A 22,903-nucleotide genomic window follows, 5' to 3' on the forward strand; every position below is an offset into this window, starting at 1 on the left:
TGTAAGTGCGATGACGTGTCTGTTTTCTCCAATGTTTCTTAATGCAACGTATTTGTGGAGATTTTAATGATTATTTTGCACTATAAAAATCCTGGGGCATGGTGCATGTGGGTTGTCCTTGTGGGCCTGTTCTAAAAATAGCTCACCAGTGATGGGACATTGTGATTTCCTAACAATGCTCCATGCGTGATGTAATGATTAAGGGTTAATATAGTGAGACATATATAGTTTGATATGTGTAATACGTTTAAATGCAACAAATTTGTGTGATTGCATTTTTTTTTGCATCCCAAAAAAAACCTGCAAAAAAGTATTCATCCATATGCATCGCCATACGTATATGCCGTATGCATCCATATATGCAATTGATAATCATAACATTTGATCAAACATTTCATCTCAGCCCAGTGTTTTGGCGTCGGTCTGACATTGAAGCTGTCATACATTACTGCAGGCTGCTTGCAGTATTTTCACGATGACATCATCCCTTTGGAGCCGATACCACGTGGTTAATTGCTTTTCCCGCAACAACAAAATATATACACACAAATAACCAAGCATGTGATTAAAAAAAAAATATATATATACATATATATATATGATTTTGCTGTTATATAAACTAGTCCGCCGATCGGGGTGAAAAAAATAATCATTTCGCGACTGCTGATGATATTCCGGATGACATTGGAGTGTTCTGTTTTGCTCTGACGTATGCCTTTAACATGAACAATGAGGTACATCAATTTTGATTGGCCAACGCGAGAGGATGCACGGAAATCGGCCAATCACAGCGCGCGGCAGATTCAGGTAGTAAATCCCTGGTCCTGCCTCCCCACTGTGTAACACGGCCCAGAGAGGGCTTCCATACTTCTCTCGCCAGTGTGTTTTTAGCCCTTGCCTCGCTCGCTTCCTCCCCCCTCTGTGCCGCCATTAAAAGCCCATCTCCTCGGCGGAAAGGGATAAATATGATTTGAAGAGTCCAACGCGGATAACCGAGGAGGGACGGGGCTCGAGAGAGTGGGTGGAGGCTCTCGCCCTGTGTCTTATATGGACCTCCGCCATCCAGCCAAGTCAATATGCGGCTAGTGTCGGCTACGTGAGAGAAGCCCGAGTGGCTTCGGCAGGGAGTGGGATCTCCACGGCGACCGAAACGAGGTAAGGGGCTTCTCGTTGTGTTCTACTCAACGGCTTCCACGTTCGAAGCGCAACAAAACATAATCCATTGGCGTTAGCAGCGCGCGGGCGGCTAGCTTTCTCTGTAATTACTTATCTGGCAGGCTGTCAAATCTCGTCGAGTTTGTAACGCAAAGTGACAAATCTCGCGATGATTCCATCGTTCGGGAAAGTTGTTGACGCGTTGGCTGACATCAAAGCGCTTTTCGTAGCTGGATTTGAGCACGAAACGATTAGCGCGTCACCTGTGAACCTGTCAAACAAGAACGTCGTACCTTTGGAAAAAAGTGGGGCGAGTCAGGTTGTTGTGGGCTGTTTAAAAACAAAACAAAAACATAAACAACAGCCAAACAAGGCGCCTGCGGTGTGTTTTGTCGCGCTCATGTGATGAATTTCTCACCGTGTAAACAAACATCCCATCCTGAATGTAAGCAACGCGCATGCGCTGTGGATTATTCACCCCCTTTTTTTAAATGTGTCTTTAATAGGCTTTGCGCTAAATTAAATTTCAATGCGTGGGTTAAGTGTCTAGGCGGTCACGCGTCTTCCCTGCTGGGTGTCTGCTTTCATTCGCCCCCCGTCTCTTGTTACCAGCCTCCTCCATGGTACTGTAGGCCACTCTTGCCCTCTGTCTATAAATTAACTTTTACTGTATGTGTTAATGGTCGGTGTTGGGTTTCCATCCTGAATTGTCATTGAGCATTGCTGTGTTGTGCGGCATCAAATACTTCCACAGAAAGACCAACTATGTGCTAGTAAATCCAATGTGCACCAGGCACTCTTTTTTTTTTTTTTTTTTGTATTGTGCAGATGTGCATTAGTAGAGATTAACAAGCGATGCCGGTACTCTGTGGAGCAGATTATAGAAGATCTCCATTGCACATTATACACTCACTCAACATAGAACTGACAATAAGTTTACCATTCTGATGGGACATTAAGAAATACATCTACGATAAAGTAAATAATACACGAGTTACTGTAAATTCCCTGCACAATGCCCAATGTAGCCTTTTTATGCCAAAATTAGTATATTGTTTTAGTATATATGTCTTATCTAATTAAGACTGAGATAAAGATAAAAATAATCAAAACAAAACTGTAAAGATATACCATGCGTTTCATTTATCCTTGACGTACATGTTTTTACCGCTTAGTGTTGTGCGTCTTTACTGAGCAGCAGAAAGAGGCCCCTCGCGCTGACTTTAGGCCCCCTCCCGGATGTGCCCTGACACAGACACTGAAACGACTTACCCCTTGATTAACATGTGATAATCTGGTTGATATAGATTATCCCCACTGCAAATGGTATACTAACCGTCCCCATGATAAAACTACTCACCTTTTGATGCACATGTAACTGCAAATCTTAGTAGCTATCTTTCAGCCACATACTTTTTACGTTAGCAATGCTTGATTTGCTATTCAAGGAATTGAATTGCTCATAGTGAGCTTGCTTGACTTTGCGGATTTTGTTTCCACTCAGTCGTGATAGTATGAACGGGGGTGAATGATTGTCTGTCATTTTAGGTGACCAATCTAGGGTCCTTTTGCCCAAATTCACCTATGAAAGGCTCAGCCCTAATTAGGAAAAAAATGCTGTTGGACATAAATGAATGGATATGCAAAAGTGAAATGTAGAGATTGGCAAGTATCAATATCGCTATCGGATCGGTACAAGTCTTATTTTAAAGTATTGGATTCTCATGGAGGTTGCCAATAAATAATCTGACCTTGAGTGAGTCCTCCTCGGCAGTAGTTGGCGCTATACTGCAGAAGTGTGACACATCAACGAATCATCATCTGCATCAGAAGAAAAGTCTTTGTTTCACATTATTTTTGGCATCGTTTTAACTGAAATTTTATTCATGAAAAGTACCGGTACTAGAGGTTTGGGTACTCAAATACTCAAAGAGTGAATACTGGTATTGTCAGTTCCTAGTGGTTTATTCCATGCGTCTTTGTTTGCAGTGCACAGTTTCCTTCAGAGTGGACCTGCCAAGCTGAGAACGCCACCGAACGGCAGCGAGCCTCCTCGGCGCGGACGCGACGATGACCGAGCTGGTCGCCAAGTGGGCCTGTGAATACTGCACCTACGAGAACTGGCCGTCAGCCATCAAGTGCACCATGTGCCGCGCGCAGCGGCCCAGCGCCGGCGCCATCATCACCGAGGAGCCCTTCAAGAGCGCGCCGGCCTTGGACCCGGCCGGCCTCAGAGACAGCCCCACCCAGGGGAGCTCCTCTCTGCTCATCTGCCCCGACTCCAGCGCGCGCCCCCGCGTCCGTGCGGCCGACACCACCGAGACCAGTAGCAAGTGGTCCTGTCACATGTGCACCTACCTGAACTGGCCCCGCGCCATCCGCTGCACTCAGTGCCTGTGTCACAGGCAACACGCGCAACAGCACGCCAGCCGCCAAGGACAGCCGCGCAGCCCCACAGAGTCGCCCCAGACCTCGGGCTCCGGGTGCCGCCCCGCGCCCTCGTCCACCGCCACCGACCCCTGCGAGGAATACAATGACCGCAATCGGCTCAACACACACGCACAGCACTGGACTTGCACCGCCTGCACTTATGAGAACTGGTCAAAGGCGCCCAAGTGCGTCGTGTGCGACCACCCGCGGCCCACTCACGGCCTGCTGGCCGAACCCATCGAACTGGCGTCGGAGCCCGAGCGGCAGCAGCCGTCGTCCAAGTTTATCGACGCCGACAGGGGCAACAGGCGGGGCGTGGCGGGCGGCGTGGCGGGCGGCCTGGGGGTCGGCGGCGTGGCGGGTTTGGTCGGGGGCTGCAGCACCAGCCAGAGGAGGTCGCCGCCTTCCTCCAAACGCGAGTCGGAGGTCAACATGGACTTTCAGAGGATCGAGGTGGCGTCGGGGGCCGGCGTTGGGAGTAAAGAGGAACTGGAGGTGGATTTCAAAAAGATGAAGCAGATTAAGAACAGAATGAGGAGGACGGATTGGCTCTTCCTCAACGCCTGTGTTGGTGAGTTTCAAGTATTTACAGGGGATCTCAATAGATCTCAATTTATTTCAATCTTTCAATCCAAAGGGGAAGTCAACCGAAAGTTTTTTCCTGACTATAAGATGCTCTTTGCAGTCCCACAAGTCTAAATATGGCATTTTGGTTAATATTGCGTTAAAGGGATGCTTGACTCATTGAGCCATTTTCAACAGTAAGAAGATCATATTTTGTCTGTAATTAATGTGATAATTTCATTATTTTTCATGTGCAATTAATACCTTTAAAAAAAAAAATCTATTTGCTGTTGACTGAAGATGACATCACCTATGTTATCATTATTCACAAGTCTGTCTCTAAAACAGTGGGGAAAACAGCTTGTTGCAACATGGCCCTGGTTGATCTCTTATACTCTTATACTCTGCTGCCGCCTGCTGGCCGTTTTTGTAATGACTACCATTGCTTCAAGCATTCTCTTCAGTTCAGTTCAAAGACTTCTCTGTGCTCTAGCATAAAAAAAAACATAAAAAACATAATCAATTTTTAGAACCATGGTAATATTTAAAATAGAACATATTTATACGTTTTTGGCAGCAAATGAGTTAACCAGCCAAAATGTTGCCATTTTCTCTTGAGTAAAAATGACATCACAAGTCTCAGGTAACAACCAACCACAGCTCAGCTTCAGAAAACAAGTGAGCTGTGATTGGTCGTTACCTGAGCCCCGAGCAACTAACTGTGATGTCATCTTCAGTCAACAGCAAGTGGCAAAATGGCCGCCCCCTGAGATGGATAAAAACAGCTGTATTTTGCTTCATAAATCACATTCATAACTCGTATTTAACATATTATTGTCAAGAAATGTTTAAGATTGACTTTCACTTTTAAAAAGTAAAGTATTGAAGTTAGAATAAGTCGGTGTATGACTGGTTTACCTTATTTTGCCTTTTGTTTAGTGAAAAAGTCAAATACATGTTCAGAAACGTCATACATTTATTCTCCTCGCAGCAAGCTGGTTTACGTAGCTCCGTCCCGATTTGATCATTTGTCTTTTTGTATAGTGATAACTGATAAGTAAGTTAACACGGCGCCGTGCGTGCTGTCAGCCAGCGAGTGAAACTGAACTGCACAAGCAGCGAGTGTCCGGCCACCCACACTGTCGACTGCCGAGTGGGAAGTGGGCGGATGAACATTTGAAGGAAAACCATTTTTTCCCCCCCCTTTCTCTCTCATGCCGCTAGTGCAGCGCTCGTGAAATTCTCCGTCATGTTCCGTTGAACGTCCATCGGTAGAGATGATGGACGCTTTCAGGCCAAGGGGACGTCAACTTGTAAAGAGGGTCACACGCAGCCCAATTGCGCTGCAGACAATCCGTCACATGAATTTGTTCTCTGTTGCTAGGGAGGTTAAGCGTGACACATGCACGATGTGCGTGCGTGCGCACAACCGGCTTCCAAAGGGACCTGTCGCTTTAAAAATAGAGTGACAAGAAGAGCCGCGGTCAGAAATATATACGTCTTGAGCAACACTCATGACTTTCAGCCTGCATTATTGACCACCTGACAGCGACTTGACATCACTCATCGCGTGACAAAACACGCCATCCGCAATTCACTGTGCCATGATAAAGTGCGCTTTATACTGCCTGGCACTTTGAAATCTTTGCTAATAATTTAGTATTATTGTTTTACTTTAAAAAAGAAATAAAGCATTAAAACATTAAATCAAAGCATGCATTCAAATTCATTTGTTTGCATTTTCTGCATTTTATACATTTTCTGCACTTACTATAAAATAATGTCATTATAGTTATCAAATGAATCAACGACGATTTTTGATTAATTGTTTTGAAACCTTGTGTACCTTCAAATTGTCCAAATCAGGTCCAGAAAGTCAAAACCCTGCCAGAGTTTGGCTTTAGCCCCAGGTGCTAGCTAGCGAGATCCCTAGCAGGTATACAAGCATCATGGTAGCTAGCTAGCTAGCTAGCTCCCTAGCAGGTAAACAAGCACAATGGGAGCTAGCTAGGGAGCTAGCTAGCTAGCACCTGGGGCTAAAGCCAAACTCTGGCAGGGTTTTTCACTTTCTGGACCTTTAAAGATTAATTAAAATAATCATTAGTGGCAGCCCAACTATAGTTTTTGTGATGGTAAACCTGGCAGATAATCTCTTTTCCACCAGAATCATGTCTATGCTCAGACAAGATTGTAAATCACAGATGTAAAATTGCTGGATCTTCCCTCCTGCACGTGCCACGCGTGTTGTCTTGCAGGATGTGCGAGCGAGCGCAGGGCGGGCACGCGGTCACGCCCACGCCACCGTGCTGTTTTGTGATCCTCTCTTGTCACACTGCGCTGCTTTTGTGCTGCCGCTCGTCTCCTTGTCGCTCGCAACGCTAGCCCGGCTCCACATGGCACGGCGAGTCCTTTCGCCCACTCCGCGTCTCTCCCCTCGCACTCACGCACAAGTGATGTTGTGTGTTGACATGAGAACACATAAAAAGTGCTGCAGTGTTTGTTCACAGTACTGTCAAAAGGATGCTGTAACTGTTGTATGCGGCATACAAGATGTATGGAGTATAGATCATTTACACTTAAGAGTTGATTTTTTCATTCTGAAATGACACGCTTCTCATAAGTTTATTGCAACAATAATTCAATTGAATTTAAAAACTGTTCAACCCTAATTCATTTATTTTTCAACAATGAGAATTGACTTATAGAGAACCAAAAATGTCAAAAATAAATAAATAAATAAAAGTGAAAATAATGCAGATTGCTTTGTGACGGCACCGTTATCCCAGAGCGTTTTTATTTCTTGATTGACATTTAATTTATTTATTTTTGTATTTATTTGCACATTTATTTTTATATTTTGAATCTCGTTTTCTATTTTTGTATTTATTTGTACTTTTATTTATTTATTTATTGTTTTTTTCATTTATATTTATTTTTGTAGCATTTTTATTTATTGTTGGACATTTAATTCTATTTCTATATTTATTTTTGTATTTATTTGCGCATTTATTTTTATATTTATTTTTGTATTTTGAAACTCGTTTTCTATTTTTGTATTTATTTGTAATTTTATAAAATTAATGTATATATTTTGTTGTTTTTATTTCCATTTATATTTAATTTTTTTGTATTTCATTTTTGGATTATTATTATTATCATTGTTATTATTATTATTATTATTATTATTATCTATCATTCATATATTTATATATATTAATTTTTTCCCCGATCCGTGTTAATTTTCACTTTAATTTATTTTTTATTTTAGCATTTTTGGTCCTCCATATTGACTAACGTACCCCCCCATCTAAATTTCCTCTCTTCTTTCCACACAGGCGTGGTGGAAGGCGACCTGGCGGCCGTGGAGGCCTACAAGACGTCAGGGGGCGACATCGCCAGGCAGCTGTCGTCGGACGAGGTGCACCTGCTCAACCGTCCGTCGGCGTTCGACGTGGGCTTCACGCTGGTGCACCTCGCCATCCGCTTCCAGAGGCAGGACATGCTGGCCGTGCTGCTCACCGAGGTCAGCGCAGAACGGAGCCGAACCCGTTGCGTGTCGCACACGCGCTGAGAAATCGCGCCGCGGCTTTTGTGCGTTCGTGCCTGAGGCGCGCGGAGCAGCTTGCTTTGTGACGGCACGGTTATCCCAGATTATCTGTCGGCCCGCACCTCGCCTCCCGCGCTCTCGCTCACTGGCCCAATTTGCTGTCAGCGCGGGTCAGCGAGTGAATGCTGAGTGCGACGTCGGAGCATGCCTGCGGAAATATTTGAAAGCCGCCAGCCGCCAGCCGCAACAACGGAACATTTTCCAAATTCTTTCCTGTCCGTGTCCTCGCTCAGATAAATCACATTAGCAAGAAACATTCAATTGCAGTCGTTTACCACTGCCTAAAAGCAAGGCAGCTTTATTTATACTGCGCATTTTATTAGGGCTTGGTATCGATTCTAATTTCCTCAATCGATTCAATTTCGATTCACAAGAGTTTAGTTCGATTCGATGTGATTCACTTGAATTCAATCCGATCGGGTTAGCTAGTTCATAGCCAGCCAACTGTACAGTGTCATTTATTGACACCCATGTCACTCACCAGTTTAGGCCCCGCCTTTTAAAGTTGTGCACTCTCAAAAGGCACGGATACTACAGAGGAATGTTAGAACGGTCATCCCAAGTGCACAAAATATATCCATTTTTATCTGTCAATTTATCAATAAAATACTTAAAAGTATTGAATAGCTTGCTGAAAAATCTTTCTCTCCCCGCAGGTGTCCCAACAGGCCGCCAAGTGCATCCCGGCGATGGTGTGCCCCGAGCTGACGGAGCAGATCCGCCGCGAGGTGGCCGCCTCCCTCCACCAGCGCAAGGGCGACTTCACCTGTTACTTCCTGACTGACCTGGTCACCTTCACGCTACCTGCAGGTCTGCGCCACCGTCACCGCATGCTAACGGGCGCTAACGGGCAATGAGCTGCTTGTTGACGTGCCTGTCCGTACCTTCTGTTTATGAACGCTGTCCAGAGGACACCGCTCACCTCTGGCTTGCTGGATTATTGTTCTTGTACAACATACAACACCAAAAAAAAAAATCTATATTTAGGGGCTTTCTATCAAGTCTCTTTTCAACTCCGTGTCTGGTTGAGTGTGCCAGCCTGGGCCGTGGATTGGCGGTGCCGTGTGCGCGGGACAATGGCGACCTTGGCTCGCGGCCACGAGCAGAGAGTTGCACTGTTTGGGCCGCACACAGTCAATGCGTTCATTTGTCTTCCAGCGGAAGAATTGGCCACTGTGTTGACAAGAGCCCCCCCCCCGAGCACAGACAGACAGAAAGCCAGCCGCCGTTATTGTGGACGCAACAAAAACACGATGGCTGGCCTCAGCAGAAGCGTTTCAGTCATGTTGGAGAAATGTTGTCATCGGAGCAACATTTTATACTATAATTGCTAGACTACAATAGTATCAAACGGAATAGAAAGCATTTATTGGTATGGTTGAAGATGCATTTAAAAAAAAAATTGGGGCAAAAATATAGAGCTGCTCGATTATGGAAAAAATAATAATCCCGATTATTTTGGCAATAATTGAAATCACGGTTATTCAAACGCTTATTTATTTTTTGGGTACAAAACAAGAAAATGTTTAAGCATTTAAAAATATTTAGACCAATTTAAAAAAAAAAAATAAACACTATAATTAAGTAAGTTCATTTTAGAACAAACCACATTTATAATAATATATGTATTTATAATATTTATTTATTCAAGCAAAAACCTTGAAGTTGGAGTGCAGCTTGTGCACTGTGCAGTAAGACGATCATTTATTTTTTGGTACAAAACAAAAAAATGTATAAATGTAAAAAAACCAAATACAATTCTTTGACACACTATAATTATGCAAGTTCCTTTTGGATGAAACATTTATTAAATTAGTTATTTAAAATTTAAAAAAAAAAAAAGATGCAAATGTATAAATTCAAACAACTCAAAAATTACTATTCGTATTTTTTTAATATTTTTTTTTTACGATCATGCTGATTTTGTAATCGTGAAGTGTAATAAGTGAAATTGTAATTGAATTTCAATTAATTGCACAGCCCTAATAGAGTAGTGATAACTTTGGATGTAATACAATCATTATACAAGTATACATTTTATAGTACTGGATTTCCATTTAAAGAAAAAAAAAATGGTTTAAAAAATCGAATATAAAAATAAAATAGTTAAACAAGATCTTTTTTTTTTTCTTTTGCTGTATCTCTTTCAGATATTGAGGATTTGCCTCCAGCCGTTCAGGAAAAACTCTTTGACGAGGTTTTGGACCGAGACGTGCAAAAAGGTAAACTGTTTTCTTATTACATTGCAGTATTACAGCAGTGAGTGCTTGCCTAAATTGCTGTTTGAGGGAGTTAAACCAGATCCAAGTTGACGGTGGTCCCCCCCCCCCCCTCGCCCCCCCCCACACACACACACTTATCCTCTAAGGGAAGCACGCCAAGTATTTGCAGTGGTTTATTACTCGCACTTCCTCCCTTGCCAAAAGTGGGCTCTGTCTCCTTGATGGTCACCCCTGCCAGACACTTTTCGCCAGTCCACACACGGCCCAAAAAACGGGTCCATTTCTTTTAGCAGACGCGCACACATAAAAGATAACAATTGTGTCACCCGATGCATTTGGGGCTTCACTTTTGACAGAAATGTTGGCGGAAAAAAAGACCGCTGTGCCTTTTTTTGTTTTTAAGATGAACAGATTAAGATTTAAATCTGATCACGTGGCCTAGTAAACCACTCGACGACTTTCTGCACCAACCCCCCCCCCCCCCCCCCCCCCCCACCCTGAAAGTTTCACTCTGATGCACCAAATGCAGCTTCCTATCAGGAGGTCGGCTATGAAATACATTTGGCCTGCTGTGCTTGCTACAAAAGGAGCACGTTGACACTTTTGGGGCTTCCCAACACATCACGTTTGTTCCGCCCTGTACCAAGTATCATCTTATTTCCGCTGTCATATTTATAACTGGAGTCTTTTTTTTAATTTTTTTATTTTATTTAAAGGGGCACTTCTGTAATAAAATCACAATGATTCATTCATACCCTGGCCAAGAAGAAAAGAAACAGATAATAAAGCAATATGCAAACAAACAAATAGTATTAAAAATAATTATACAACATTAAAAAAAAAAAAATGTGAAAAATACATAAAATGTGGAAAAACAAATTCATGGAGAATAATAAAAGAAAAAATATTTTCAAAACTGAACAAATAAAACGACTATTTAAAAATGCTGGAGAACAAATATGTTGAAAAGGAAAAGCTATGAAAGAAATATTCACAAAAAATGTAAAACTAAGCAATACAATAAATAATACACGAAGAGATATAATGTGTATGAATTCTGACCCATTTAAAAAAATAAGAAAAATCAATTAAATAATAAAAAAAAGGTTTAAAAAAAAGAGGTCTGGTTCAAACTCATCACTTGCTTGCCCCAGTTTATATTTTGTTTTGTATGTGGCCAAATCAATCGATCCCGCAGCAGTTATATGAACTCATTTGCTCCCAAAAACGTATAAATATGTTCTATTTTAAATATTACTAGTGTCCCAAAGACATATTTATACGTATTATGTTTTTTTTTTTTTTTAGAGCATACAGAAGGCTTTGATGCAGCCTCTGAACTGAAGAGAACGGTTGAAGCAATGGTAGTTATTACAAAAACGGCCAGCAGGTGGCAGCAGAGTATACAAGATTTGTCATTAATAATGAAACTTAGCTATATTCTAATGCTAATTGCTGCGAAACAGATACAAATATATATATTTTTTTCTTTATGAAAGAAGAGACTCTAACCTTTCTTTTGGTAGGTTCCATATTTTTATAGCAATAGAACACAATATTCTGTGGGCCTTGCCAAATCAGTAAAACAGCCAGGAGCGAAGGGGGTTGCTTCAGTGAAAATGGCTGCGAGTCAATGAGCTAATATCAATTGTTACCCACGGCGATCTCCAGAGCTGGAGGAGGAGTCTCCCATCATCAACTGGTCGCTGGAACTGGGGACCCGTCTTGACAGTCGACTGTACGCCTTGTGGAACCGCACGGCCGGGGATTGCCTGCTGGACTCGGTGCTGCAGGCCACGTGGGGCATCTACGACAAGGACTCGGTCCTGCGCAAGACGCTCCACGACAGCCTGCACGACTGCTCGCACTGGTGAGGAGCTAAAAACACAAAACAGCAGTTTGCCAATGAATGGCGCCGCATTTTTAATATTGAAATCAAAAGTCGTTTCTGCTAAGCCGTGGTCGGTGGGACTTTGAATGTGCTGTGTGTGGCTAAATGCTAAGCTAAACATCTACTATCTAAGTGCTGTAAAGTAGTCTATATGTGAAGGCCCCGCCCCCACCAACCCCCCCCTCCAGTTGGTCATGCCTTCAAGGACGGCAGCAGCTGAAACGTGACATGCGGCCCCCTCGCATTGCTTGTGTTTTACACTTCAACACAAAGCTTGACTTTGAAAAATGTGCAACGCGACACCCTGCTGACTGGAACATCGATCCAAATGGAAAGCGTGCACAAACAATTATAGAAGACTGATGAGCTTCAAGTCATCATGTGTTGTTGTTTTATTACCACCACAATTACATTTTGTGGATGTGTTGCCAATGAATAAACTCACAAACCGACTATAAAACTCATTAAAACTAACTGAATTCAAAAAACAAAAGTCAAATAAAATTAAAAACAAACTACGGAAAAATCCCAAATATTCTTACCGTGATGAAAGTGTGTTTTGTTGTCGCAGGTTCTACACGCGTTGGAAGGAGTGGGAGTCGTGGTATTCGCAAAGTTTCGGCCTGCACTTTTCCTTGCGGGAGGAGCAGTGGCAGGAAGACTGGGCCTTCATCCTCTCGCTGGCTAGTCAGGTACGAGCCGAGAACCAGGACATCTGCTGATGCCTTCCTCAGGTGGCAAATCCAGGTCCAGAAAGTAAAAACCCTGTTACAGTTTGGCTTTAGCCCCAGGTGCGAGCTAGCTAGCTAGCTGCCGTGGTATTTGCTTACCTGCTAGGGAGTTAGCTAGGTAACATCAATGGCTAGCTAGCTAGCATCAGGAGCTAAAGCCAAACTGTCAGGGTTTTTACTTTCAGGTGCTAGCTAGTTCCCTAGCTAGCTCCCATGGTGCTCTTTTACCTGCTAGGGTTTTTACTTTCAGGTGCTAGCTAGCATCAATGGCTCGCTAGTTAGCATAAGGGGCTAAAACCAAAATGTGGCAAGGTTTTTACATTCAGGTCCTAGCTAGCACCAGATGCGAGCTAGCTAGCGAGCTGCCGTGGTATTTGCTTACCTGCTAGGGAGTTAGCTAGGTAACATTAATGGCTAGCTAGCTAGCATCAGGAGCTAAAGCCAAACTGTCAGGGTTTTTACTTTCAGGTGCTAGCTAGCTAGTTCCCTAGCTAGCTCCCATGGTGCTCTTTTACCTGCTAGGGTTTTTACTTTCAGGTGCTAGCTAGCATCAATGGCTCGCTAGTTAGCATAAGGGGCTAAAACCAAAATGTGGCAAGGTTTTTACATTCAGGTCCTAGCTAGCACCAGGTGCTAGCTTGCTAGCTAGCTGCCATGGTATTTGTTTACCTGCTAGGGATTTAGCTAGGTAGCATCAATGGCCAGCTAGCTAGCATAAGGGGCTAAAGCCAAACTGTGGCAGGGTTTTTACATTCAGATGCTTGCTAGCTAGGTCCTTAGCTAGCTCCCATGGTGCTCATTTACCTGCTAGGGAGCTCGCTAGATAGCTAGCTAGCATCAGGGCCTAAAGCCAAACTGTGACAGGGTTTTTACTTTCTGGACCTGGATTTGCCACCTCTAATGCCTTCGCCAGCGAATCTGCACAAGTTGGTTAGCGTTTGGCTGTCTTGAGTTGTTGTCTGTAAGCAACTCTGCTTCTTTGCGTTGTCTTTCCCACCCCAGCCGGGATCCAGCTTGGAGCAGACCCACATTTTCGTTCTTGCACACATACTTCGGAGGCCCATCATCGTCTACGGAGTCAAATACTACAAAAGTTTCCGTGGGGAAACGCTTGGGTTCACTCGCTTTCAAGGTGAGCAGCCGTCATTCTTTAAAAAAAAAAAAAAAAAATCTATTATTTAAATTATTTATTAAATCCATTTGTTTACATTTTTAATTCCCATCACAGGCATTAAGACTCATTTATTTATCATTATTTCAGAGCGTTATAAAAAAAAATCCCGAACGTGCACATTGCCGGAGGCTTCTTTTGTGAGTGCCTCATCGCCGGCATGCGCTCCTCACCACACGCAAGCGTTTTTCGCCAGCTGCGAACATAAACAACACGATGAAAAGGCTTCTGTGAGGAAATATTGAGATGAATGACGCACACACCCAAACAGTCTTTGCAGTTGGTTTTTTTTGTTGTTTTTGCGAAGACGTGTTGAGCGTCTTCACGTCTTTGAAGTGACGGAGCAGGCGACGCCGGTGAAAGCTCTGCGCTTTTGCTTCCATGCAGTTCACTTGCTAAGGTGTCACCGCTGCCAGTTGGCTTCATGGACAAAAGTATTGGGACACATACGGGATGTGTACGGCGAAGAAGAGATTTTGTGTGTGGTATTATAGAATGGAAGATATGTCTCAATGCTTTTATCCATAAACAGATCATTCTTGACTAAATCGGGAATTAATTACCTCCACCAGGGAGGTTGTGTAGTCATTGGGTCAAGTTTTTTTTATATTCATCCAAAATCGGAAAAATATTACCCCCCAAAATACAATTAAAATATAATATAAAATAATCCAAACAAATATGTTTTTTTTTTATATTGTTTCTTTAATTAAAAACAAATAAAGCGTTTTATAATTATAATTAATCCAATTACAATTACAAAATAAATTCAAGTCACAATTTAAGAAATTAGAAAATAGTTTTAATAAACATTTCAATTATCTGTGAGTAAAATAAGAAAAAATGAAGCAGTTAAGTGCTTGATAGTTGCTAATAATAAATTATAGAAATAGTAAAATAATGAAAATGGGCAAACAATAAGTAAATATAGATAGAATAGATAATAAATAGAAAAGTTATAATGATGGGAATTATTTGTAATGGGATATATGTTAAAAAAAAAATTATAATTGAAAAAGTAAAAAAAAAAAAAGTGGGACTTTTTAAAACATGTTCTTTTTAGAAAGAAATTAACTTTAAAATATTAAAGTAAAATGAGAAAAATAGGGAATTGCCCTTTAATAAATTGGAAATAATAAATTTGAAAACAATTGTAATCTTTAAAATTACTTCAAAAGAATAAAGTGAAATAGTAAAAGGGCAAAATGAATAAAAATGGAAAAATATGACTTGAATGCTAAAAAAAAAAGTGAATAATTCATTAAATACTAATAAAATAAATAAGTTACCTTATATGGTGAAATATTTGCATGTTGAGAATTGTTAATGTCAAAGCCAAATCCGATCCGGATTTCACTTCAGTTGGACGCAGAAAACCCCGTTGGACATGTCGAGCCACTTTCCGTGCGAACCTGTTCACGCATGTTGCTGATGGCGCGCGTGACCCGTGTCTGTTGCCAGGCGTTTACTTGCCTCTGCTGTGGGAGCAGAGCTTCTGCTGGAAGAGCCCCATCGCGCTGGGCTACACGCGCGGCCACTTCTCGGCCCTGGTGGCCATGGAGAACGACGGCTTTGACAATCGCGGCGCCGGCGCCAACCTCAACACGGACGACGACGTCACCGTCACCTTCCTGCCGCTCGTCGACAGCGACCGCAAGCTGCTGCACATCCACTTCCTCTCCGCGCAGGAAGTAAGTTGTTTTCATGGTGGGAATGCTGAAAACATTATTGGCGTTATTTTTGACATGCATCTACTTCCACGTGATTCATCTGATTCGCATCATTCCAATTTCAACATGTTCCGAAATTTCACACCTTGCTGGCTATTATTTTTCTAACTCCAAAATTTTTTAGTTTTCCCAAAATGTAACTTTTTCAACCAAAAATTACCCATTCATTCCCAATGGGGAAATTTAACATAACAGATTCACATTGTTTCCATTATAAATTCAAAACATTCCGCTCATTCAGTTCAGCTTGGAAACAATTTTCCAATGGCCTAAAATTGCATTGACAAAAAATTGCAAATTTTCAACTATTTAAATTACCACAAAAAAAAAAAATCCTTATGCATTCTCAAAACATTCACATTATCGTTCCCATTTGAAATTTAAAACATACGGTGCATATACTGTCGTTCCATTTTCAGCATTAACACACAATTTCTACTTGTTTTTCATAAAAAAAAAAAAGTAAATAAAAATGTCTAAATTAATTTAAATATATCGTCATAAAAAAAATAATTTATTTTAAATAAAAAATAATAGTATGTAAAGTAGCTATTGAATATTAGCAAGTCATGTTACGATGTCAACATTTTCCCCGGCCCGCTCCGAAAGTCGAAACCACAATTAGCCTAGCGCCGCTTAGCGCCGCGTAACTCAACAAGATGCCGTCCGTTCTGTCAGATGGGCAACGAGGAGCAGCAGGAGAAGCTGCTGCGCTCGTGGCTGGACTGCTGCGTGACGGACGGCGGCGTGCTGGTGGCCCTTCAGAAGAGCTCGCGCCCACGCAACCACCCGCTGGTCACGCAGATGGTGGAGAAGTGGCTGGACGGCTACCGGCAGATACGGGCCTGCGCCGCGCTCTCCGACGGCGAGGAGGATGAGGACGACGACGACGAGTGAGCGTACGCCCGCCTGCTCGCTTGCTCGCTCGCTCGCTCGGGACTTTGGGACAAACTGTGACTCGCGCGGGAAATAAAAAACGGTTTACAAATTCCAATCCACTTTTTTCTTTTGTTTCTCCAACGTTGGCGACACAAGCGGAATTCTTACATGGAAATGCATGGATGGAAAGCCCTGTGAGCATTTAGCCCGTATCCTTGCACTAGTGACATTCTTTGTCATCACCCGTAAAACAATTTACCAAATTGCTAGTAGAACTATGTCTTACTAGTAATGTTTTTTTTTTTTTTTTTTTTATACTTTTAAGTTTGAGCATCACATTTTTCTTACTTCCAGAACCACTTTTTGGCCCAAAGCCGTTTGAGCATCTAGCTTAAGGTCCATTTACTAGTACGATCTTTGCTCTTACTAGTAAGACAATTCAGCGCACTAGAAGAATGATTGTTTTATCCACTACTAGTGCCACTTTTGGCCCACTAGTACAACCTTTAGGTGAATTCATTTGTTTATATATAATATCAAATAAGCCCCAGTTTAAATTCCACTAGTAGCTGGAATTGAAGCCGGATATGGAATGACTGCTCAAAGGGCTTTTCATAACGATGCATGTTGAAAAGATGACGACGTGTATATTCGAATATGAACTCTACCAGCATTGATGCGTTGAGTACAAAAAGAAGCACATTATTTCCTATTTGGATTTTGGAAAATATGGAGAAAAAAAATGGACAAAGCCATTCTCGTGTTTAGAAGTTCTAACGAAGCACTGCACATTTCTGACATTTCTACACGAATTCGATCACTTGAAATGAGGTCAAGGAAGCTCTTGGAAAGAAAAAAAAAAAAAGGGAGATGTTCCCTTTAAGTGGACTCACTATAGAAGTTTGCTTTTGTTTTTAGTCTATATATTTATTATGATTGTATTTGGAAGCTCATAATCTGTATATTTTTCTGCTTCTCTTTGGGGGGGGACACGACGACGTCGAGTTTACCGGTTTCAATTTTTCGGTAGTACCTCAAGGGGACGTCTACAATCTGGTGCTTGTTTTTCTCATTTTTCATTTCACGTCGCATTACTTCAGCTCTTTAGCCTCGCCGGGGTCACCCTCACTCACCTCGTTTATGTGGTCAAGCGTCTCGTCATGGCAACGACATCAAAACCAAAGCAGACGGGGAATTCACTTGTTACGGTTTTCTCCACTTTTTTTTGTTTTTTTTTCTCCTCGGTTTGGAGCGTCCACCTGTGGTGTGTTGCTTGGTATTAATGCAATAGATGGTTTGTGGATTTTTTTTTTTTATGCCTCATTCACCGTAAATACATGCAAGAGTGTAACACAAAAAAAAAACAAGTGAGCAAAAAACAACTACCAGAAAAATAAAAACATTTTTCAATGTTTCAACTGTTAACTTGTTTGTTTTTTGAGTACTTTTTCCCCACTGTTTGAAAGCGTTATGCAAACTTGACTTGGACAGAATGCATTCCGCCCTCTAGTGGAAGTTGCAGATGCTGCATGAAATTCAACGTTTGAATTGGTTAACATAAATTACTTTTAACTTGGACAAAAATATTCAGGATGCATCCAATAGTAACATGATTAGTTTTTATTTTTTTATTTTGTGACTATTTTGTAATCACATATGCTAAGCACTTCATTTTTAGTAACTAAAACATTTTTTTTATTATAAAATATGAATATGATTGTAAAACCTTGGATTTTATATATGAATATACTATTACAATTAAGATTTGTTTGTATTTTTTTTAATTACAATTTTTTTTTTAATTACAGTAACCCTATAATTTTTTTCATAAATTAATTTAGCCATGGAGAATGGACTCAAAACTGAATGCAATTATTTTGCTTGTAATTAAAACATTGAAAATACTAAGATTGTACAATGTAAGCCATTTATGACTACTAATAAAAATTAGATACATTTATTAAATAAATCGTGTTAGATAAAAACATAATTATGCAGTAATATATATTTTTTAATAAATCATGGTCTTTTACAATTAATGAAAAACAAAAGTCATTAACTAATTAGAATTATTTCGCAGTGGCTCATGAACATTTCAATTGTGTCCTTCAGCGTGCAGTATTTCCCTTAAACATTACTCACAAATCTATGCTGGATGTGTTCGTGAGCGCGTCTCTTTTGCCGAACGTTTGTGGCACACAAGCTGCTTATTGGAGAGCACAGGTGTGCCTCAGCCTGCCTGCAATAAAAGTTTAACATTTCAACGAAGGATCCACAAAAACATATTCCAGCGAGTTTTATCATCAATGAGGACAGCATGTATTTATTTGTGGTTTCCAGCTGCACTTAATGTTATGTTATTATACTGTATGTTCACCTTGTACAAGAACAAACACAGTCACCCTAAAAAACAAACCAAAAAAAAACTAGGAGCAGTCACATGATTTAAGGACATTTAACAACCAAACTGCACATCAACTAATTTTGACATTAAAAAAAAAAATGAGCAAAAGAAAAAATAATAATCCCAACTGGCATCTATTGAGATATGGCTTGAATTTAATTGTCGCTTTTATTTTCTCCTACTTTTCTAGCTCACCATGATGCAAATATAATTTACTGAATGGATGATTTTTGCCTTTTTTTCTTTTCTAATAAGGACGACTCCCGCTAAAAAACACACACATGTAACACTTGCAGAAACAGAACAACACTCGCAACACAACATTGAAAGAAGAAGAAGGAAGAACAAAAAAACAACAGCTGGAATGAAGAAGAGGAGAAATGGAAATTCCGTCCTGCAAGTCCAGGAGGGCTCATGTGACAGTCTCATCTGTGCGTCCTCCATCGGGCGGGGATGGGGGGGTCATCTGACCGGGTCGGGCAAGTGTGTGTGTGTGTGCGTGTGTATAAGGGGGGCGGGGCTTTGCTAGGTCACGGCTCGCTCATGTGCTCTCTGGTGGGGTCGCCATGTTTGGAGGGCTGGTTGGGGGAGGTGGCCTGGGACGCGTGGGTGCCCGGGGGCAGGGTGTGGGCCACGGGCACGCCGCCGGGCAGCAGCCCCTCCAGGGGTCTGGGGATTCCGCCGGGGGCCACTCCGCCTACCACACCCGGGGGGAACCTGCCGGTGCAACAAACGCTTTCATTAGCACGGGCTTTGGCGGCAAAGTTGTGAATCAGTCACTACAGTAGACCGTTGCTCTAAAAACAGCTTTTTTGGTCACATCGGTAACTACAGTGGACAGTTCTTCCAAAAACTGCTTTTGTTTCTTTAAAGTCGTGCATAAGTAACTACTGTGAACAGATGTTCAAAAAGTTGTCTTTCTTAAAGTTGTGCATCAGTTACTACAGTAGACAAACAAAAAACAGCTTCTTTTTTTTTTTGTCACATCGGTAACTAGTGGGCAGTTCTTCCAAAAGCTGCCCCCCCCCCTTTTTTTTTGTATTTAATCTTGCATTATTCTAAAAACGATAAAAAAAATTAAAAAAAAGTTTTAAACTGATATATATATATATATATATATATATTTATTTTATTTTATTTTATTTTTTAAATTGTGCATCATTAACTACAGTGGGCAGTTCTTCCAAAAGCTGCCCCCCGCCCCTTTTTTAAAATTTTATTTAATCTTGCATCAGTAACTTTAGTGGACAGTTCTTCCAAAATCTATGTATTAATTTTTTTTTTTTTTTTTTTTTGTCGTACATCAGTAACTACAGTGGACAGTTATTCTAAAAACTGATAAATATATATATATATATATATATATATATATATATATATATATATATATATATATATATATATATATATATATATATATATATATTTTTTTTTTTATATATTTTTTTTTAATTGTGCATCATTAACTACAGTGGGCAGTTCTTCCAAAACCTATTTATTATTTTTTTTTATTTTTTTTTGTCGTGCATCAGTAACTTCAGTGGACAGTTCGTCTAAAAATGTCTTTTAAAATGTTTATTTTATTTTATTGTGCAGTAACTGATTAAAAAAAAATGTGCATCAGTAACAGTGGGCAGTTCTTCCAAAAATTGCTTTTTTTGGAAGTAACTACCATGAACAAGCTGTTCAAAAATTACTTTTAAGGTTTCACATCAGTAACTACAGTAGACATCCATTCAAAAATTCTATATGCACAATTTATGATACCAAAGTAAGATATCAGCTTCTTGACTTCAAAGTTGCACATCAGTCACTCCAAAAAATGAGTGTCAAAATTGTGCCTCGGTCACTCCACTGAATAGTTTTGCCGTTTTTTCCCCTAAATTATGGCATGATCGAGATAAGATCATTTTGTGTCACTTTAGGGGAAGCCAGAGGTGAATTCAGGGTCACAGAGGGTCTGTATGGAAGCTGGGGAGGGACAATGCAGTCCAGGTGAATGAAACACACATTGAGCTTTTCATAGGGAGTTTGGGGAGGTTTTTATTTTTTTTAAATTTTTTTGTCCTCATCACCATGAATCATTTACCTGCTTTGACAATTAGGAATATAATTTGTCCTGCATTCCCCCGGTTGCTATGGCGTGTACCATGGTTTGGTTGACTCGGCTGTGTGTGAGAGAAGCAGTTCAGTCCCGTTCAAGCCAAACGTTACGTAATGCAGGCGCGCCGGAACCTCCAAAGACCAACACGTCACATTACTCTCTTTTCAAAACACTTCTTCTTTTTTTTAAATCATTCCAATGAATTTGAAATCAGTGATGGTGCGTCAGTGCTTTTTTTTGGGGTTGCTCCACTTTGGAGGTTCCGCTTGGGGCTCGACTGTTAAAACGTTCCCAGCACCGGCGCGTGCGGCCATCCTCCCACCTGTAGGCGGCGCCGTTGATCTCCGGGTGAGGCTGCGGCTGCTCCATCACTCCCCACGGCGCGGACGTGATGAAGAACTCCTTGTTGACGCAATTCCGCAGGCTGTCGGGGATGCGACCTAAACGGAGCAAGTTTGTAAAATGACCAAATATTTAGTGTGTTATATTTTAAAAAGGGAATTGTATTATTGTTTATAATTGACAGGGAAAGTTAAGTAGTCTTTACTTTAGCTAGTGCTAATGTTGCCATGTCAAAATTCTGACCTCGATACTACGCCCTGTATAAAGTACCTCAATACTGATTTTGAAACAATATAAAATAAAAATTAAAATTAAAAATCAGCAAAAGTAGTCAAACTCATTCATTGCCATTGACAGTTTACGGAAGAGGAATAGGGCCAGTGAAGGGGGGGGGGGGGGGTGTGACAGGATTCTGACTTTAAAGTCAAAATTCTGACTGAATAATAGTAGCACTAATAAAGTCGGAATTATGAGAAATTTGTACTTTAAAGTCATCTTACTGACTTTACAGTGAGAATAATAGTAGCACTAATAAAGTCAGAATTCTGACATTAAAGTCAGAAACTCTGAATTTTCACTTTAAATTGAGAATTCTGAGAATAAAGTGAGAATTCTCACTTTAAAGTCAGAATTCTGATTTTAAAAGAGATACTCGTATTCTTATTGTAAAGTCAGAATTCTGAGATTAAAGTCAGAATTCTGAGATTAAAGTCAGAAACTCTGAATTTTCACTTTAAATTGAGAATTCTGAGAATAAAGTGAGAATTCTCACTTTAAAGTCAGAATTCAGACTTTAAAAGAGATACTCGTATTCTTACTGTAAAGTCAGAATTCTGAGATTAAAGTCAGAATTCTCAGTTTATTCTCAGAATTCTCACTTTAAAGTGAAAATTCTTACTTTAAAGTCAGAGATCGGACTTAAATCACAGAATTCTTACTTTAAAGTGCGAATTCCGAGAATAAACTGCGAATCTTGCCTTATTTTTTTTTCTCGCTCTTCACTGGCCCTAATCCTCTTCCGTAAGAGTCGACAGACACATTTTAAATAGGCTGGCAGTGAATAAAAAAAAACAACGTCTATAGCTATATTTTCAAAGTAGGTGCACTTGAGACGGGCGTACCCGTGATAGCTCGTCGGATTTCAGTGGCGGCGGCCTCGCGCATCTCCAGCGACGCCTGCTCGCTGTACCAGGCCGTGTGCGGCGTGCAGATCAAGTTGGGGGCGTCCTTCAGGGGACCTTGAGAAAAGCTGCAAGTGGAAAACACAACAACAAAACCCAAAGCAATGAAACTCCAAAACGCAGACGAAATTGTAAAAAGTCAGGAAGGCTTGGGAAGGACGAACCTAAAGGGTTCCGACTCGTGGACGTCCAAGGCGGCGCCGCGTATTCTGCCTTCTTTGAGGGCCTGCGCCAAAGCCTTCTCGTCCACCAGGCCTCCTCGCGCCGCATTCACCAGGAAGGCGCCTTGACGCATCTGCAAAGTCAACAAACTCCAAAAGTTTGTACAAGAATCTAAAACTATGACATTAAAAAAAAAAAAAATCAAATACAATAAATACTGTAATAATAATCTAACAAAAAAACACGTACATAATACATTTGGTGAAGTTGATATTTTTTATACGCAGATGTTTTTAAACAAAAAGCATGCATCTCCAAATGTGGTCTTTT

The 22,903-nt window shown here is 41.0% G+C and overlaps 2 protein-coding genes across 8 annotated transcripts in view; one reads left to right on the plus strand and one right to left on the minus strand.

Moving 5' to 3' along the window:
- Positions 1-824: 824 nt before the first annotated feature.
- On the plus strand, positions 825-17,805 carry zranb1b (zinc finger, RAN-binding domain containing 1b). Its single transcript, XM_077581333.1, has 10 exons — positions 825-1,155; positions 3,145-4,156; positions 7,485-7,672; positions 8,413-8,566; positions 9,907-9,978; positions 11,650-11,848; positions 12,441-12,561; positions 13,603-13,732; positions 15,233-15,462; positions 16,180-17,805. Exons 2-10 carry the CDS (start codon positions 3,226-3,228, stop codon positions 16,396-16,398), a joined length of 2,244 nt encoding a protein of 747 aa, XP_077437459.1. The 5' UTR covers positions 825-1,155; positions 3,145-3,225; the 3' UTR covers positions 16,399-17,805.
- An 870-nt stretch (positions 17,806-18,675) lies between these two features.
- The window catches only part of ctbp2a (C-terminal binding protein 2a), a 51,888-nt gene continuing 47,660 nt past the window's right edge, over positions 18,676-22,903 (minus strand). For 5 of the 7 annotated variants that reach the window (XM_077581327.1, XM_077581328.1, XM_077581325.1 and 2 more), the window contains 4 exons: positions 22,576-22,706; positions 22,352-22,479; positions 21,211-21,328; positions 18,676-19,501 (listed from right to left, as the gene is read on the minus strand). In XM_077581327.1, the coding sequence (XP_077437453.1) occupies positions 19,315-19,501; positions 21,211-21,328; positions 22,352-22,479; positions 22,576-22,706 (564 nt within the window). In that variant the 3' untranslated portion in view covers positions 18,676-19,314. Of the gene's footprint in view, positions 19,502-20,873; positions 20,953-21,210; positions 21,329-22,351; positions 22,480-22,575; positions 22,707-22,903 lie in introns of all 7 variants that reach the window. The other 2 variants (XM_077581332.1, XM_077581326.1) reach the window with 1 other exon arrangement.

Source organism: Vanacampus margaritifer, chromosome 12 (genome assembly GCF_051991255.1).
Source record: "Vanacampus margaritifer isolate UIUO_Vmar chromosome 12, RoL_Vmar_1.0, whole genome shotgun sequence".
NCBI lineage: Eukaryota > Metazoa > Chordata > Actinopteri > Syngnathiformes > Syngnathidae > Vanacampus > Vanacampus margaritifer.